General features: G+C 49.5%; 1 protein-coding gene across 8 annotated transcripts in view; it reads left to right on the top strand.

The window, feature by feature from the left end:
- The window catches only part of IQSEC2 (IQ motif and Sec7 domain ArfGEF 2), a gene marked incomplete at both ends in the record, with an annotated part of 81388 nt that overhangs the window by 48764 nt on the left and 14074 nt on the right, over window positions 1-18550 (top strand). For 4 of the 8 annotated variants that reach the window (XM_084258759.1, XM_084258758.1, XM_084258757.1 and 1 more), the window contains 2 exons: window positions 14674-14935; window positions 15754-16155. In XM_084258759.1, the coding sequence (XP_084114885.1) occupies window positions 14674-14935; window positions 15754-16155 (664 nt within the window). Of the gene's footprint in view, window positions 1-5514; window positions 5630-14673; window positions 14936-15753; window positions 16156-18550 lie in introns of those variants that run through there. The other 4 variants (XM_084258762.1, XM_084258761.1, XM_084258764.1 and 1 more) reach the window with 2 other exon arrangements.

The following is an 18550-nucleotide window of genomic DNA, read 5'->3' as shown; positions in this document are numbered from 1 at the left end:
GAGCAAAGAATGAGTCTGACTAGAGTGGAGTTTTGGGATGAGGAGGCTGAGAGTAGTGTGTGGGGGTGGACAGGACTATGCCATAAGGAAAGAGAGCCGGTGTCTGTCATGTCATGAAAGTGACACAGCAGGGAAAATAAGAATAGGTAGCCCTAGGAAATGGAGTCCCGGCAGGGAGTTCTGGCCCTAGTTCCTGGTTCTGTTACTTTGCTGATGCCATCTCCCAATCTCACAGTGCAGGGCAAGGAAATGTGGTGGACCAATACTTGAATTGGTGCCAGTATGTCTCAATTTCAATCCCAGTTCTGTCACTAGCTGGGTGGTCTTAACCCACTCCACATTTCTGGGCCTTGTTCTTTATCTCTTAAAGAGACACAGTACCCCCATCACGGGTTTATTCTTGAGGAGTATATGAGTTCATAGCTAGAATTCACTTTGCTGAGTGCCTGGCACATATTGGGTACTCGTAAGATGGGTAGCTGTTATTAGTGCTCATCTGAGTAGGCACTTACCAAGTCTATGCTGGGTAATGGTTCTTGCCTTCCACAAGTCTCCAGTCAGTTGAAGAGACTCAGAACAGGTATGACAGGCTAGCAAAGGGGCAGTGGCAGTCCAGAGGAAAAGATCTGGCCTCATCTAGGGCTGGTGCAAATCAACCCAGCCTAAGAACTGAGTCTTAGAGGATGAGTAAGAGTTAGCCAGGGACAGAAAGGTGAAATGTGGACGAGCATTCAGGCAGAAGGATCAGCATATGAGTAGAGTCAGAGGTTCTTAACCTGGAGTGTGTGGATCTCAGATGGGCTTCAGGGAGCCCATAAACCTCTTGAAATTGAATGTAAAATGTTGTCTGTCTCTACCTATGTGTATTTTTCTTTGTTGGAGAAATACTCTATGGCTTTCATTAAATGCATTAAGAAATGTACCCCCCCAAAAAAGAAAAGATAAGAGCCAACGTTGCTGGTGAATGGATTCTAAATAGGAGAGAAATTTGGTAAAATCTGTGTTTTAGAAACTTCATATCAGCAGCCAGTATGAAAAATGGATTGTGTGTGTGGAGGTAAGCTAGAAGACCACAGCTGGGGTGTTGGCATGGATGAGATGGAGCTGAGCAGGGCTAGCATGTTGCACTACTCCAGTGAACACCGATTATATAAAATCATTTTCATTTCAAATGATGGAGTCGGAATCCTTTGAGAGTTAATGAGATAGACCAATAGAAGGTGAGGGAAAGAGTAGAGGTAAGGATGACATGAGTCTAGGAAACCAAGGAAAGCAGAGGAAAGGGGAACCTCTGTTAATGCTCAGCTAGCAGCCAACGCCCTTGTTTCTGATATAATTGCTGACTTCCATCCTACCCCTGGTTCTTGGAGATTCCAAGGGACACTGGAGACACTCCTCTGGATTTTGGAGCTTGTGAGTCAGGTAGTTGCCTGAAGAAAGTAGTGTTTACATCATTCATTCCAAGTCCATCAAGATTTTGAGACTAGAGATGGGGAGGATTCTCTGAGAGTGTGCACAGGGCCTGGAGTGAGAAAGGGTACAACTCAACACTGGGGTGGCACAGAGTTTAGACACACCTCAAAAAGCTGTCCAGGTAATTTAGGCTCCCTTTTTTGTGGTAGGCAATTAGAGAACCAGGAGCAGTTCTTGAATAGAGAAAATGACATGATCAAAAGTAGCATTTTAGCAGGAAGGGAGACTAGGGAGAAGGCTGTTGCAGTCATCCAAGAGAGAGATAAGGTAAGGTAGTGGCATTGGGGCTAAAACAGAAGAGATGGGTTTGAGAGGTGTTTTGGAGGAAGAGAGGACTAGACTTAGAGACTGAATAGATCATGGGGGAGGAAGGGTGTGCACAGCAGATAGCCAAGGGGAGAGTTCTTAGAGTAAGTTGCAGTATTCAGGCCTGGCCATGGAGTCTCTCATTCACCAAATATTTATGAGGCAACAGGCTCTGTGATGGGCATTAGGCTTGTAGCACTTAACCAAGAAGATGCCTTTCCTGATGGATCTTACAGTGGGTGAGACATATAATAAATGACTAAATATACAGAAATGTGTCTTGTGCCACACCTATTTGGGGATAGAAAGAGCAACAGGCCCTAAGTGCAAAGGCCCTAAGCCAAGAGTGCCCTTGCTAAGTTTGAGGCACAGCTGGGAGAATAGTATGATTGGAGAAAGTATGAACAAGGGGCAAGAGGAGTAGAAGATAAGGTAACAGGGCCAGATTCTGGCTAGCCTTTTACAGCTATTTAGGAAGTAGAATCAATAGGATTTGGTGACTTAGTTAAGGGAGCAGGAAGAATCTAGTGTGACTGCCTAGATTTGTGTTTTGAGCTTGGGCTACTGGGGTGGATGGGGGTGTCTCACACTAAGGCGGGAAATGCAGTGATAGTTAAGGTCCCTGTGAGCTCTGAAGACTCTAAGTTAGGCCATTCTGGTGGGACTGCCCAGAAAGCATTAGGCTTGATGAATCTGAGACCCAGCAACTAGACCCCATGCTAGAGAGACGGAGGCAGGGACAGGGGGCCTCAGCCATACCTGAAATTATGGAATGAGATCACTGACAGAGTGTGGAATGAAAAGGAAGAAGAACAGAGCGGAACTGGGGAAGAGGTACAAACAGACAAGGAACAGGGAGAGGAACAGAGATGGAGGTGGTCAGAGAAGTAGGAGGAACAGCAGCAGGGAGTGGGCTCAAGGCAGGAAGGAGCTGTCCGTGCACAGGAGGGGCTTGTTAAGAGTGGCAAATGTTACAGCTGGGGGATGTAAGAGGCGAGTGGAAGGGAGTCTATTGGCTTTAACCACTAGGAGGTCCTGGGCGAGCATCCTAAGAACAGCTTCGTGGCGTGGTGGGCGCATGAGGCAGATTGCAGTGGGTTGAAGAGCTCGTGGGAGGTACTGAAGTGGAGATGGCCAGTGTAGACGAATTTCTTAAGAAGCTTAACTGTAAAAAGAAGAGGACAGTGATTGCTAGAGGGAGATGTGGGGGCAGATAGAGGGTTTTTATTCCCAGATGGGAGTGACTTGAGCTTCTATAAATATTGGTAGGAAGGAGGCAACGGAGAAGGAGAGGGTGAAATACAGGAGGGTGGAGTGATTGTGTGGAGGTGGTAGGTAGGGGTATGCTCCGGAGCTCAGGTGGAGGGACTGGCCCTCTCTCTCCCTCACAGAGAAGGAAGGAGGGGTAGGAGGATATACAAGGGCATTAAGGAGATCTATGAAAGAAAAGCTTCAGGAAAGTTCAAAGCAACAAATAGAGATCTCTGACCAAGGGCATGGATGCTGAAGCTAGGTGGAAACAAATACTTCTGTTTGGGACTCAGGGAGGACTTCCTGCAGGAAGAAGCATTTGAGCTGGGCCATGAGGTTCAGATGAGATTTCAACAGACAAAGATCATACAGAAGGAAGAAATAGCATGAGCAGAGGCATAGAAGTGTGAAAAGGCTGGCCATGCTGATGGTATAACGAACAAACTAGTTTGCTGAAGGCTGCAGGAGCAGGCGCTGAGCACCAATACCCCTGCTAATGACAGTAATAATAGTAGTTGCCATTTAGGAAGCATCAAACCTATCTCATGGCAGGTGCTTTACATACTTGAATTCATTTAATCCCACCACACTGTGCAGAATAGCTATTTCCTCATTTTACAGATAAGGAAAAGAATTCCTAGAGAGATGAAGAAATGGACCCAAGGTCACCCAGCTAGTGGGTGGTGGGGTTGGTATTCAAACCCAAAACTGTGTGACTCTAAAGCCCATGCTTTTTCCACCTGACAGGAAAGGCCAGGTGAGGCCATATGGTGGGGGAGCCTTGAATGCCAAGTTGAGGAGTCTGAACTTTATCCAGGAAGCAATGGGGAGCCAAGGTGGGTGTCTAAGCAGAGAGATTCATGCTTGAAGGTGGGCTTTAGAAAGGCTAATGTGGTCCAAGAGGGTAGGGAGAAGAAATCAGGAGGTGACTACAGTGTCAGGTTGAGGGATAGCAGGGACCTGGCCTGGATACAAAGGGGGAGTGAGGAGTGGAGCTGGAAAATCACTTGTTCCTCATGACAGCCTTGAGAGGTATGCATTTTTTTCCTCCTTTTATAGATGAGGAATGAGACTCAGAAAGAGGGAGCTACTTGCCTAGGACTTGAGCCCCCTGGTTCATGTGATTTGCCTGACTCAGTGACTCTGTGGAACAATGTGTCAGAAGGAGCTCTGAGTATGAGGATGTGTATGTAAGGGGGTGCGCATGTGTGTGCGTGTGTGCATGCTTGTCTGTGTGTCAGACGGACAACAGCACCTTCCCTTGCCTGTCCTCTTTCCTTCCTATCTCTTTGTAATCTTCCAGTTTCCTGGAGTCCGTACTTACTGCCTCTTCTGAGCCAAGGGGTCTGGGAGTTGGGTGATACTGTTTTGTTTGCTATCCACAGATCAGCCTTTTCATTCCCTAGGCAACCTGGTCCCTCCACCCCAGGTCCTACTGTCTGTTCGTCCATCCCCTGAAGCTAGCCCAGCTCCAGTGACTGCCACATGCCGACTAGCCCCTGGTATTGCTTCCTCTAAAGTACCCTAGGGCCAGACACTTGTCTCTGCAGTGATTCCTCCCTGCCACTGTGGCATTTCTGTATCAGTACAAATGGCCACCTTGGGCACTGGATTCAGTTAACAAAAACTACCACCACGTTCCCATTGCTCTTGTTTGCCAGGCACTTGACATATGTTCCAGTCCTTGCAACAATCCTGCGGAGTTGGCATCATGAGCCCCATTTTTACAGATGAGAAAACTGAGGTTCCCAAGAGGGCAATAACATGCCCCAGGGCACATGGCATAGAAGCATCTGTAGAGCTGGCGTTAGAACCCAAGTCTGTTTGCTTCCAAAGTGGTGGGTTTTCCACATTCCATTTTTAAACATCTATTTTCCTGACTCTGAGCATTCAGGAAATACAAATCTTTTCCTTCAAGGGCAGGGTGGATTTTGAGAGATAATGCCAAGGTTACCTACAAGATCTGGTAGGACCAGTCTGAAACATAGAGCTCCAGGAACTCTGGGTTTAAATCCTGCCTCTGTCACCCAGCTGTGTGAATTTGGGCAGGTTATTTAACCTCTCTGAGCTTCTACCTCATCTTTAAAATGCTGCAGATTGTTGCTAGGGTGGGTGGGGTTAAATGTAATAATGTATGCCAAGTGCCAGCATGGAGCGATGAGGGCACTGTGATGGGCATCAGAAATACAGCATTTTCAAATGAGGCTGGGCACCTGGCAGGTCAGAAGTGGAGTTTATAGTCTCTGGGCATGACCTTAAGACCCAGTCCAGCCTGGGTGTGGGGGAGGGATTTCCCAGGAGGGGACCAGTAAGAAGACTAAGTTGGGTATGGCCCTGGCTAATTGTCACACTGGCCAGCCAGTGCTAGCCCCACCTCCTTGGTTCCAGCCCTTCTTGTATCTCCCCTGCTCTGCAAACTAATGCCTCTGCCTCTCTCTATCACCTGCCTGCCTGTGGCCTCTACCCTGCCCTCACTGGTCCCAGGGAAGAGGAGGAGGAGGAGCAGGAGGAGGAGGAGGAGACTGAGGAAGAGGAAGAGGAAGACGCTCATCAGTTCTGCTGTCCGGCCTCCGAGTGCAGTAGTCCCTCCTCTCGATAACTGAGAGGACGAGGGTCATTTTCTATGCAGAAGCAAAAGCCTTAACCAGCCCCTCCCCTACCCTGTGAGCCCCCATGAGACCCCCTTCCCTGCTTCAGGAACCAGATGGGCAAGCATCCTGCCCCTTCCTCTCCCACCTCCTTCTTGGAAGTCCCACCCTCACTGCTATCTCCCCTGGACTCCAGCCCCTGAATTATAAAGAGCTGGAGTCCTAGGTCTGACTAAAATGTGGGAGCAGCAGAACTTGGAGCTTGGCGCTTAGAGCCTGGAGCCTCCTATACCCGCACTCACTTCCCAGGCACCCTGGAGCCTGCCACTCCTGGAGAGGTCTCCAGATGACATCCCAAGGACCTACCTCTGTCCTGTGTGAGCACAGAGATGCAGGGTGCTTGGGCTCAGAGGACCAGATGGGGGTGGGACCCAGCTTGCTCAGCCCATTGACCTGTTGCTCAAACCCTCGCTGTGGCCATTGCTACGATCTCTTCTACTGCTTGAAGGCCTAGCCCCGTGCCCCCTGCCATTCCCATAGCGCTCTGTACATATGACTACAAGGAAAGGCCTTTCAGAGTGTGTTGCTGTGTACAAAGGAATGTCCATCAATAAAAGCTGATCTCTTCTCTCTGTCTGATGTATGTTCCATCCCACTCCTGTTTTCCTCTCCCCACCCCCACCCTTCTTTTCTATTTCGCGCTGGGAAAGGGGCTAGGAGAAAGAGTAGAGTTTGATTCATGCTGTTGTCAACACTCAAAAGGCCCTCAATGAATGAATGAATGGTGTGTATGCTCACCATTTGCAAGCCTATTTTTTGCCTTCTTCAGCCTGAGGCAGTACAAGCTGATCAACTTAGCGAGTCATTTGACCTCTGATACCTGTCTTCCTAATGTGTTCAAGGAGGGGTGAGGTTAGACCAGAGGACCTCCAAGGGCTCCCCCAGCTTTAATATACTGTCAATCTGAGATGTCACAATGAAAAAAGAAGCTATGATTATATGACTTTAAGATAGGATAACTCAGTAACACATTTCATGGAATTCTGTAGTTTCAACAATGCTGATTTTTGGGTTCTCTAATTCTATGGTTTTACGATTTCGTGACTACATAAATTTTTAAAAAATTCTGGTGGTGTGATTTTAATATTCTGTGCTGTTCGGAGTCCTTAGATTCTGTACTTTCAAGGTTCTGATTCTACAACTTATGGCTCTCTGAATCTGAAGGGAAGTAATTTACCCCAGATGCAATGTCCCTATCTCCTGCACCTGCCAGAAGTTGGTTCTAATAATTCCTAGAGAGTGTCAGTGTGGGGTGGAAGCTGTCCTTTGTAGACTGCAGCTGTCCTTTGTAGACCCACACCACCCATGATATGTCTATGTTAGGAGCAAGGCTGGGAGACCCTGAAGTCAGCGTATGCTGCAACTCTTCCTTTCTGAGTCTTTAGATAAATCTGAGTTTTCATTCCAGTCCTGCTGCTTACCATGTATGTAACCTTGAACAAGGACTTTCTTCTACTTGAAATTAATTTTCTTCCTGAGTGCAGTGAGAATATGTCTACCTCTCTGGATTGTCAAGAAGATTAGCAAGGAAGAACACAGGGAGTCCGGTATAGAGTCTAGTACATGGCTGGGCTAGTGTGCCATGATCAGTAGCTCTTGTTTTGATTAAGGCCCAATAAGGCCCTCCTGTCTTTTCTTCCTTTCTCTTCTTTAGCATCCCCATCACAGCAATCCTGTAGTTTTTCCAGAGACTCACTTCATTCCCTCATTCATTGTCTCACTCAGCATTCAACTCATGTACTCATTCAGGTTCTCATTTCTTTCCCCCTTCCTCTGTCCCTATCTCCCTCTTTTTTTTTTTTTTTTACTCTTCCAGAAGGTATTGCTTGAGCACCTGCTATGTGCAAAGCTTCAAGCTAAATACTGTGAGGGATTAAGAATAAGATACCACCATGTTCTCTATCTCCCAGGGGATGAAAATTCCTTCGGGAAAATAGGCAGGGAGTTGAGAGCAAAAATGATTGAGCAGATGTGACTTCAGAAATGGGTGAAATATGTTCCTGGCCCAAAGAGGAGGGGTATGTCAAGGTGGGCTGGAGGGATGGGTGGTATGCAGAAGGACCTACTAGAGGAAAGGGCAAGAGTGGAAGGCTGGAAAGCCTTTGACTAGGCAGCAATAAGTAAGGAGGCATTACAGGAGACAGGGACAGCAGAACAAAAACCTACTGGAGAGGTCCAGGGTCATGTTGAGGAATAGTGCATAGATGGCTGTTTGACAGGCTCTTCAGTGTGTATGAGGCTGTGGCAGGGGAGGGGGAGAGCACTCTACCTTTAATTTGACTGGATATAGAAGAAAGTAGTGAGGGCAAGCGTTCACCTAAATGGAGGGTTAGTGCAAGTCAAGGTCAGATGGCCATCCGGAAAGCCATGGGGGTGTAGACGCCTGTGCAGGTGACTGACTTGGCTGTGGGCATGGGCTGTGGGCAGTGGGGAGGCTCTCTCACTTGGGAGGGAATGTATATGCTCATGCATACATGTGCATGTCTTGATGTGATGCCTGGCAGGTATGGTGGGAGTGGGAGACTGCTCTGTTAAGTATCTGAGGGAATGTGACTATGTGAGGAATTTCAAGTGTGAGGTTGACTATGTAAGGTGGTACCCCTCTGTGCCTGCAGGCTCACTACATGTGCCTGGTGGAGATAATCACAAGACTGGGTGTAGGTGCCTTTTGAGCATGTGGGGCTGTGACTTTTAGGGGGACAGTTGTTAGGGAGAATGGTCATACAAGTGTATGTATGCTACCTGTGTTCTCAGGGACCAAGGCAGTTGCTGAGCACATGCTGTGTGCTGGGTTCTGGCCTTGGCATGGAGGGGCGGCAGGGGTGAACTGTGCCAGGGAAATAAGAGCAGGGTGAGGGACAGACACTTCAAGAGAGAATTACACGTTAGTGGGTAATAAGGACAGCCCATGACATGGGTGTGCACAAGACACGGAGCTGGGTGTATCTGCCCTTGTCAGGTTCTCGGGGTGGGGGTGGGGGGGTGGGAGTAAGTCAGAACTGACTTCCCAGGAGGGCTCGCCTGCTCAGGATACTGTGAGATGCAGATGATTTCATCAGAGTGCTGAAGTCTAGCGAAGGGCTGAGGGAGGCCAACTGGGGCAGAAGAAAACAAGGAGGAGTCTGAGCAGAGGCCTGGCAATGTGGACCAGCTCATCATAGGCCGTGCAGCGTGAGTAGCCTATTGTAGCTGATATCTAGGGACTTAAAGATTGGATGTGGGAGCTGGACAGATACAAGAGGGCCTCTGAAGCTAAAAGGAAGACACTGGCCTGGGAAGTAGGGGTTCTGGGTTCTCATCCTCCGTGACCCAGGACAAGTCACTTTGACTTTCTGGGCATAATTTGGGTCTATGAGATTGGAAGGTTCGTAAAGCCCATTCCAATTCAACCCTTGGCCAGTCAAACCCACAAGTCATTGCTCTCAAAGTCAGGCACTTCTTGCACCTAACCTCAGCCTTTCCTGTTTTCTTCTGAGTGCTTCCTCACGCACACATTCCACAAATATTTTCTCAGCATCTGACCCTCTGCATGCCACTGTGGGAAGGCATGGGGAGGTGGAGAATGCAATGACTCGACCTTGGAAGGGCTGCTTGGTGTGGGAATGGTAGGTAAGAGCATGAGTGTTGATTTAAATTCTGGCTCTAATACTGCTTAGCTTTGAGATTCTGGCCAAGCTGCTTCATCTCTCTGCCTCTTAGTTTCCTCATCTGTGTGACCCCTTGGACCTAGTCAGGATTCAGACCAGGTCTTTGTGCACCCAAGCCTGTGTTTGTGTGCTGTCCACCCAGTCTGCCCCTTACATGGCTTCCTTCTCCCCCACCAGCCACAACCCCATACCAAGCTGGGCTGGCCTCAGGTTTGGTATCTGTGGTTCTGGTACTGGGCAGCAGAAACATTTTAGAGAAGAGCTGTCAGAGGAGAGGGAAGTGACTGTAGTCCTTCCACCCCTCTGCCCCCACCCCCTACTGGGTCCAGTCTCCTTGTGCAGTCTTTCTCCAGAGCCCAAGCCCCGGGCCCCATGTGGGTGTGCTGACCTCCATGTCCTGTTTCCCTGTCTCTCGCTTCCAGTCCCTCTGCCCTCTTCCCTTGCAAGTTGTCATGGGGATAGTCCTCAGCATCCCTAGCTTCCTCTTGCCCTCATCTTATGGTATCCATAGCAACAGCCCCCATTCATTTCCATGGCAACTGCATCCTGATCCCATCCCCTGCTGGCTGCTTGGCTTCGGGGCAGTGCCAGTGAAGGTGAGGAGGAAGAGAGACCTCTCATGAGGAGCAGCATTGGGGGAGGGTCTGTGCCTCTGCCCAGAACAGGCCAGCCAGGAATACCTAGGGAATGTTCTGCCCTGCTTCTCCCCATTTTAGTGCCTTGGCCCATAAGGTCCTCTCACTTCTCATCTCTACCAACTCCTCCCAACAAGGCACTCATTCAGCAGCTTTCTCCCCACGGGAAATCCTCAAGGTAAAGAGGGAGCTGGCGTAGCTCTGGACTTTGCACCCCTATTCTTCCACTTGAAGTCTTTGGCAGTCACTTTCCCTCTCAGAGCCTTTTTCCTCACCTGCTAAATAGGAATCCTTCTCCTTCCTTCATGTTTGCCATGCAGATTAAGTGATGTGTGGAAAATGCCTGACACAGGCAAGGTGCGCTCTAAGTGCGAGTTTATTTTTATTCTGCTCAGCCACCCCCAAGCAGAAGGAATCTCTCTCCTGAGCTCCCCCAACACTTCCTCTGTTCCCCAGCCCCAAGCACTTTCAGCTTTGTACTGTGGTTATTTGTGTAACATGGTTTATTCCCCCTGCTGCAGAGGATGCTCTCGAGTTTCCCCTACAGAATAGCTCTGCAGACAGTGCACATGAACACGCGCGTGCATGTGTGTGTGCTAGTGCATGTGTGTGCACGTGTGTGCTTTGCTCCTGACAAGGAGGAGTTCAGAGAGGTGTGGGGGGGGGGGCTCCCTGGCCTTTGCTGAAGCCCAGGAATCCAAAAAGGGAACTGCATTTCCTCAAGCCTTGCACAGATAAGAAACAGAGGTGCAGAGAGGTAAAGGGACATGTCCAGGCTCACACAACTGGCAAATGGCAGTCAGGATCTGAACGTAGGTCTGCCCAGCTTTTTACTCTTTAACATAGTTTGTCCCTGAGTATTTGTTGGGGAGAGGGGACTCTGAGTTAAAGGGTTTCCTATCTACAGCTCCCATTTCTTCAGCAGTGTGTATGATGTCAGGAGCAATGCCCTTTAAGTGCTGTCCTTTTGGAGGAGCCTGTCCTTACTGATTGACATCCCTGCCACTATTCCCTTTGCAACGAAAATGGGGGAGAAGCTTTTGAAGGGGTATTGCCAAAGAGCAATGAAGCTAGGAGTGGGGAGAGTGAGGTGTCATGAAAAGAACCTGGGCTCTGGCTGTCTGGGTTTGCCTCCTGCCATTCTCACTTAATAACTGTGTGACCTTAAAAAGTTGATTTACATCACCTCTTTGAGCCTCAGTGTCCTCATCTATAAAATAGACCTAGGGGTGCCTGCCTCGATGAGTTGTGAGGATTCAACAGGCTAGTTAATACTCTTGCCCTGGGGATAGAGATGACTCTGGAGCTCCGTGGCCACACAGAAGAGGAGCCTGTAGGCCAACCTGTGTGGAGGGGGATGGCAGACATGAAGCTAAGTGTTGAGAGGCTAGCGTGCAGCCAGGTAGGGGTGATGGGGCCAAGGCTGACAAGGCAAGGGTCAGGTCTGGGGAGCCACCCATAGCTATTGTGAAGAAATGGAGGTTGTCCTATGAATGGTGATTCCTGTAACACCCAAGTATGAGCATGTCTCTCCTCTGCTTGTCTCAATAAACAAAATCTTTGTTGTGGGCTCAGTGCCCCTCATGATTTGCCCCATTACCTCTTTGACCTTATCTTCACTACTCTCCCCTTTTTCACTCTGCTTCAGCTGTGCTAGCCCCTCAGTGTCCCTCAAATGTGCCAGGTGCAGTTTTACCTCAGGACCCTCGCTCTGGCTACTATTGCTCTGTCCAAACTGCTCTTGCCTTACACAACCACACAGCTCACTCCCTCACTTCCATTAGAGCTAGGTTTGTATGCCATTTCTTCAAAAGACCTTACCATCTAATATAGCACCTTTTATTACTTTGCTGTATCTTCCTTCCTAGCACCTATCTCTACCTGAATTGGTAGTATTTATAGTCTGCTTCTCCCACTAGAATGCCAACTCCCCGAGGGAGCAATGTATCTTGTTCACTTATATTTCCCCCATCAGCATTGTGCCTGGCACAAGGAAATTGTTCAGTTGTTCATTGAATGAGTTATAAGGAGCCATGGAAAGGTTTCTGGTGGGACAGTGAAATGGCCAGATTTGTACTTTGGAAAGCTTTCTCTGGCCACAGGACAGAGAACAGATTGGAGGAGGAGACTAACAGCTATGGTGAAAGTTCAGGTGAGAGGGTTTGTTAGTGTGGCCACCAGAGCTTGTTTGTTGACTGCCCCCCTCCTGGAGCTTTGACGGTGCACCTATTGTGTTCTGGGCCATGCGCACTCTGTTCCTTTAGGAGATTACCAGATTCTCTTCCTGCGCTGGGATTCTGGGAGTCATGGACACAAATAGCTGTCACACTTTGCCAAAGCTAACCTGCGCCATAAAAAGAAGGACATGTGCTGTGTGTGGGAGCTCTGAAGAGGATCAGCAATCATTTCTGGCCCGAGGTGGGCTTCAGAAGGGCTTCTTAATGGTGGCATATGACCTGAACCTTGATGGAATTAGGGTTTGGAGGGATTCCTCAGATCGGAGATGGCAGAAATGATAGAGTATTCCAGGTAGAAGGTACTGCCGGAGCAATTCAAGGTAGAAGGTACTGTCGGAGCAATTTGGGAGGTGAAAGACAGAGGTGTTTTGGGGAGAAACAGGATCTGGGCCAGTCTAGAGGGAAAGGTGGATGGGTTGGGGGCTGGCAGCCAACCCTGCAATATGGCTTAATGTCTAAGAGTGTAAGCTCTGGAATCAGACTGCCTGGATTTGAATCCTGGCTCTATCCTTAATAGCTGTGTGACCATAGATATGTTACTTAACCTCTCTGAGCCTCGGTTTGTTTATGTGTAAAATAAAGATAGATAATAATACCTATCTGATAGGGTTGTTTTAAAGAGCAAACAAGTTATTAAATGTGAAGTGGTAAAAACAGTGCCAGAATGTGTCGAGTGCTCTGTAAGCTAGTATATCTTGTAAAAGCCTCAAATACCAGAATAAGGAACTTGGGCTTATCTCTTTGGGGCAGTGGGATGGTTCATGGACAGAGAAGGCAGGTGATTGAAACTGTGCTCACGCTGGGTGCTGTGAGGGCGGAGGTTTAAAAGGTTGATGGGCAGGATCCTGCAGTCCTGAGTGGGGCAAGAAGAGCATCTCAGATGCCTGGGGGAGGGCTGGACTGGGTCTTATCCCTGCAGGGGGCATTATAGGCCCCTTAAGCCCAGGAGGAGAATTTGGGATAGAAGATAGCCTTTCCTGTCTGTTTCCGCCTTGCTCCTGGCAGTGCTACAGACTGATGCTTGGAAGGGTGGAGGTTGTGCAGCGGTAAGGTGGGCCCTCCTGCCGGGATGGGCTGAGCTCTGCCACTGCAGCCTAGTCTGACCCAACTTTGCCGGTACAGCTTCCCCACTCTACCCAGCCCCCAGCCCAAAGTGCTGTTCTGCAAAGTGGGCAGACCTGTTGAAGCTCAAGCCCTGCACTGGTAGGGCGCCCCTCCCCTTGCTACCCACCCCAGCTTGCCTCAGTATCTGTCAAGTAGATATCTGTCAAGTAGGGACTGGGGAGTGGCCCCTTAATTCTTTCACTAGCCAAAAGCGTGGGTAGGGGGGGCCCAACCCTGTGCCTGCCCAAACCACATAATTCTCTGGGCCCTAGTCACACCCATTCCCCCACAGCCCCCTCCATGCCTCACCTGTCCCTCCCCTCCCAACCCCCATCCCCTGTTCTCCTGACTCTCTGCCTCCTCACCATACCCGCTTGACTCAGGGCGCCTGGGCTCCGTCGCCACCTGGGTTCCCTGGCAGCCTGGTTGTCATGGCACCATGGAAGCAGGTCTGCCAGAACAACAGCTCTGGGTAACCAGGGCGGGCAAGGCCCAGTGCTCAGCGTCTGCCACTCTTCGCCCTCGAGACCCCCGCCCCCTTCCCTCAGCTGAGCAGAGGAAGCCATGAGGAGAAAAAGGAAGCTGCCCCGAAGGGCAGCTCTTTACCTGTGAGGATGCTGGATGGGAGGCGCCTCCTACTGACCCGGAGCTGGAGCCCTGGCAGCCTGAGAACCCTGGGAACTGGCCAGGCCCAAGCCCAGGCAGCTGAGGGCAGGGGTGGGGCTGTAGGGGGCAGGGCTGGGAAGGGGAAGGAAGAGCCTGGATGAGGAGGATGCTGGAGTGAGTCTCAGGCCTGGGGTCAAGGCTGGGAGAGAAACCCTAGCACACGGTAGGGGACAGAGTCACAAGTGGATGGATCTGTGAGGGGAAGAGGTCTGGAGGGAGGGAGTGGAGCTATGAGGGAACTGGTCCATTGGAGGAAGGAGGACTTGGGGCCGAAGCTGTTAGGGGCCAGGGCCACCAAAAAAATGGTGGTTATGGGGAGGTTGGAGGGAGACAGGTCTGGGAGGAACTGGTCTGGAGATAAGCCTGTGAGGGGACATGGATGTGGGGGGTCAAGACTATAAGGGGTAGGGGAATAAGTCTGGGTGGGAGGTGAGGGTGTTTGAGGATAGAACTATGAGGGATCGGGGCTAAAGGGGAATGAGGATAGGCCTGTGAGGGCCGGGGGGGCTGAAGGGAAGGAAATGTGAGGTCAGTGGGGAGACAGCTTTGGGGGATGGGAGTCCCCTCTGACCTTTAAGTATTCTGGTCCCTATGTCTGTGAGGAAGCTGGGTTGCAGGAAAGGATCTGGTCCACCCACTCTCAGTCTGGCCCAGCAAGCCCATCTCCTGTTCCCACATCCTTGCTCATCTTATCTCATCCCCACAGTGTGGAGGGTGATGCCCCAGGCAGTGACCTGAGCACAGCGGTTGATAGTCCTGGGAGCCAACCCCCCTACCGGCTGAGCCAGCTGCCCCCCACCAGCAGCCACATGGGGGGCCCCCCTGCTGGGGTGGGCCTTCCCTGGGCTCAGCGGGCTCGTCTCCAGCCAGCCAGTGTCGCCCTGAGGAAGCAGGAGGAGGAGGAGATCAAGCGCTCCAAGGCCCTATCGGACAGCTATGAACTTTCCACGGACCTGCAGGACAAGAAGGTGCAGATAAGATGGCTTTGGCTGGGAGTGGGAGGATAGAGAGATGTGAGAGAAATCAGGGAAGGGTTGGGATGTCGTGTGGATCGAGAGTATCCAGGGAGGTATAGTGAGACTGGAACAGGTGAAAACTGACTCCAGGACCCTTCAACCTATTGGGGACTCATTTCACCATCCATCAGCAAACATTGATGTACAGATGAATGAGACCTGGACCTGGTCCTCAAGAATCTCAGTCTAATGGGAGAAGCATACATAGAAATTGACAGTTTCAGAACAGTGTGCTACGCAATATCATATCAATCTCATACTATTTTGCTAAAAAAAAAATAAAGTTAGAGGTGGGGTGGGGAGCACAATATACTATGTATAGGAAAAAAAACCTGAAAAAAACATACACCAAAATATTCACTGTGGTTATGCCGAGGTGATAGAACCTCAGGTGAACAAATCTTGTTCCCTCTTTCTTCCTCTTTTCCTTACCCTTTTTACTTTTCCTTCCCCCTTTCCTTTCCTCCTCCTTGCTCTCAATTGCTTTCTGTCCTGTTTTGGATTGATTTTCCAAACTTTTTTTGAATGATGAATATCTACTTCTTGTAAATAAAAAAGGAACCCCCCCCACCCCTGTCCTGTCTTGTGTGACACACAGTAGCCGAGATAAAGTGAGAACACGACACTGAGATCACTGTCCTATGCATTCAGGCAGCTGGAAGCAGCCAGCTTTGACTTGGGGGAGGGGGCGGCAGGGGGGTGGTTGAGGCTGAGGGAAAAGAGGCTGTAGTGAGTTTCTGACCTTGTTCACCTCGACCCTCCCCTGCTAGGTGGAAATGCTGGAGAGGAAGTATGGGGGCTCCTTCCTGAGCCGCAGAGCTGCTAGGACCATCCAGACAGCCTTCCGCCAGTACCGCATGAACAAGAACTTTGAGCGGCTCCGTAGCTCAGCTTCAGAGAGCCGCATGTCCCGCCGCATCATCCTTTCCAACATGCGGATGCAGTTCTCCTTTGAGGAGTACGAGAAGGCCCAGAACCCCGCGTACTTCGAGGGCAAGCCTGCCTCGCTGGACGAGGGTGCCATGGCTGGTGCCCGAAGCCACCGGCTTGAACGGGGACTCCCATATGGAGGCTCCTGTGGAGGGGGCATTGATGGGGGGGGAAGCTCCGTCACCACATCTGGAGAGTTTTCTAATGACATCACAGAACTCGAGGACTCCTTCTCCAAACAGGTCAGCATCCCTAAAGGGCCATTCCTCCCTGTCCCCATGCTCTGGTGCTCCTAGGACCTTTTACCTATACTCCAAATGGGAAGTAGTTGCCCAACCAGCATTTAAGACCAATAAATAGCTACCCTCTGAGTAGGGACCATGAGGATGATGAGAAACACTGCAAGACAAAAAACAGTATAGTTAAAATGAGAAAGGTGAAAGTCTGGGTATATAGAACACAAGAAGATAAAAGTTCTCACTCTTTGGAACTTGACCCACTTTCAGATTAAGGCCTAACTAACAGGTGACGAGCCCTCTTATGTGCCTGGTGCTGCGGGTGCCTCATAATGACCTGGGAGACAGAAGTGGTTATCCCAACTTTACAGAGGAGGGGACTGAGGCTCAGAGGCCTTGAGAGGTAAAGTGACTTTCCCAAACTGGATTGGAACTCAGCTCTGTCTGGTTCCAAAGACCATGTCCTTTACTTTATACCACACGATCACAGACCAGGTTCTGTTCTCAGCACCTTGAGGGAGACAGATAAACTGGTCAGGGGCCTTGTTCCCAAGTATCTCTTAGGCCAATAGGGAATGACAGATACCCATACACATGACTGTCTCCTAAAACTGAGTGTGCTTGGAGCCATGCAAAAAGGATCATGTATAGTACCATGCATGGGAACCCAGAGAAGGGAAAAAAAACTTTCATCTGGGAGAACCAGAGAAGGCTTCATTGAGAAAACAGTGCTGGTGCTGGGCATTAACGGGAAGATAAGATTTAGCAAGTTACAGATAGCTAGGAGGGTGTTGCTCGCACAGGCATTGCATCAGCAAAAACATGGACAGGTGGGAACGTCACAGGCGGTGATGGTGGTGAGAGATCATTCTAGGCGCTGGGTGTATCAGTGTGGCTGCTCAGGTACAAATCTCAGTTCTGCCATTTCCCAGCTGTGTGACCTTGATCAAATGGTTTAACTTCATTGAAACATCACTAAAATGGAGATTAAAAACTCCTTAGAACTGTTTTGAAGATTCTGTTCGGCTAGGTGATATATATGAAAGCACGTAATATGTGGTAGCTGTTAAGTACATGTTCGTTTCCTTCCTAAAATCAAGGTGGTATTTGGCAGAAAGTAGATGAATGAATGAAGCTTTATGAAAGAAGAGATTTCTCTGTTCTAACTTCTGTGATCTGGCCCTGCCATTAACCTAAACATGTTTCCCTATAGCCTAGTAAAAGGGATGTGGAGGGGGAGGGGTGCTGAGGGAAGGAAAGACGTGTTAAAAGGAAGGTTTAAATCACTCATCTACACTTAACTCTTCATTCATACAACAAACATTTGATTGAGCAGCTCTTCTGTGTCAAGCAATGTGTTGAACTGAGCTTGAAAAAAAGAGAAACCAGATCTGGATCCTGTCCCTTAAGGGGAGACCAAGAAACCAGATCTGGCCCATTTCTCAGTCCTACCCAAGTCTGATAAGGAAGTGTATTTGTTGTCAGTTGCCATGTAACAAATGACCCCGAAATTCAGTGACTTAAAACTTAATTTCAAAGTTTAAGCTTAACACACATTAATTATCGCTTACAGTTTCTAAGGGCAGGAACTGAGAGTGGCTAGGTGGACCTTGACTTAGGGTCCTCATGAAGCTGCATTCAAGCTGTGCAGTGGGAGAATAGATAATTGGGAATGTATAACTAAAGAATATATAACTGAAGATATAACTGGGGCCAATGGATCTACTTCCAGGCTCTCTCACTTGACTGTTAGCGGGTGAATTGAGGCCCTTGCCACAAGAGCCTCCATAGGACTGCTTATGGTGCAGCCTCCCCCAGGGAAAGGGATCTGAGAGAGAGAGAGCATAAGCAAGCAAGAGCACTCAGAGCAGAAGCCTCGGTCTTTCATAACCCAAACTCAGAAGTAATATCCCATCACTTCTGCCATAGGCTGATGGTCCCACAGGCCAACCCTGGGGCAGTGTGGTTCAAGAGGGTGTGAATATCAGGAGATGGGGATCATCAAGAGCCAGTTTGGAGGCTAGATACCACAAGGATAAAGAGTTATCAGCCATGGTCCAGATTCTCGAGGTTGAATATTCTGTTTTTTGTCTTTTTTTCCTCAGAGAGAAAAAAACGAGAGCTCTGGAAGCCTAGGGGAAGCTGGGAATTTGGTTTACTCTGGGAAGGTGGGGGGAATGTGTGTGGCACAGGCAAGGATATGGGTTGAACCAGGGAGGAGGTGGCATTTGATTTGGTGTATATGGACACGAAGGAGGATTGGGCTATCTGAGAAGGGAACTTGTGGGCATTAGTCCCAGCTCCTGTGAGCTCACAATGGCTCCCTGGGAGTTATTTTATAAACTGCAGAGAACCTGTGGAAGTGGGGGAGGGGAATCCTTCTTGACTGCCTTCAGGAAGA

Source organism: Talpa europaea, assembly GCF_964194135.1.
Source record: "Talpa europaea genome assembly, chromosome: X".
Lineage (NCBI taxonomy): Eukaryota > Metazoa > Chordata > Mammalia > Eulipotyphla > Talpidae > Talpa > Talpa europaea.
Note: the sequence above shows the minus strand (reverse complement) of the source record. Positions and strands in the feature narration are given on the sequence as shown.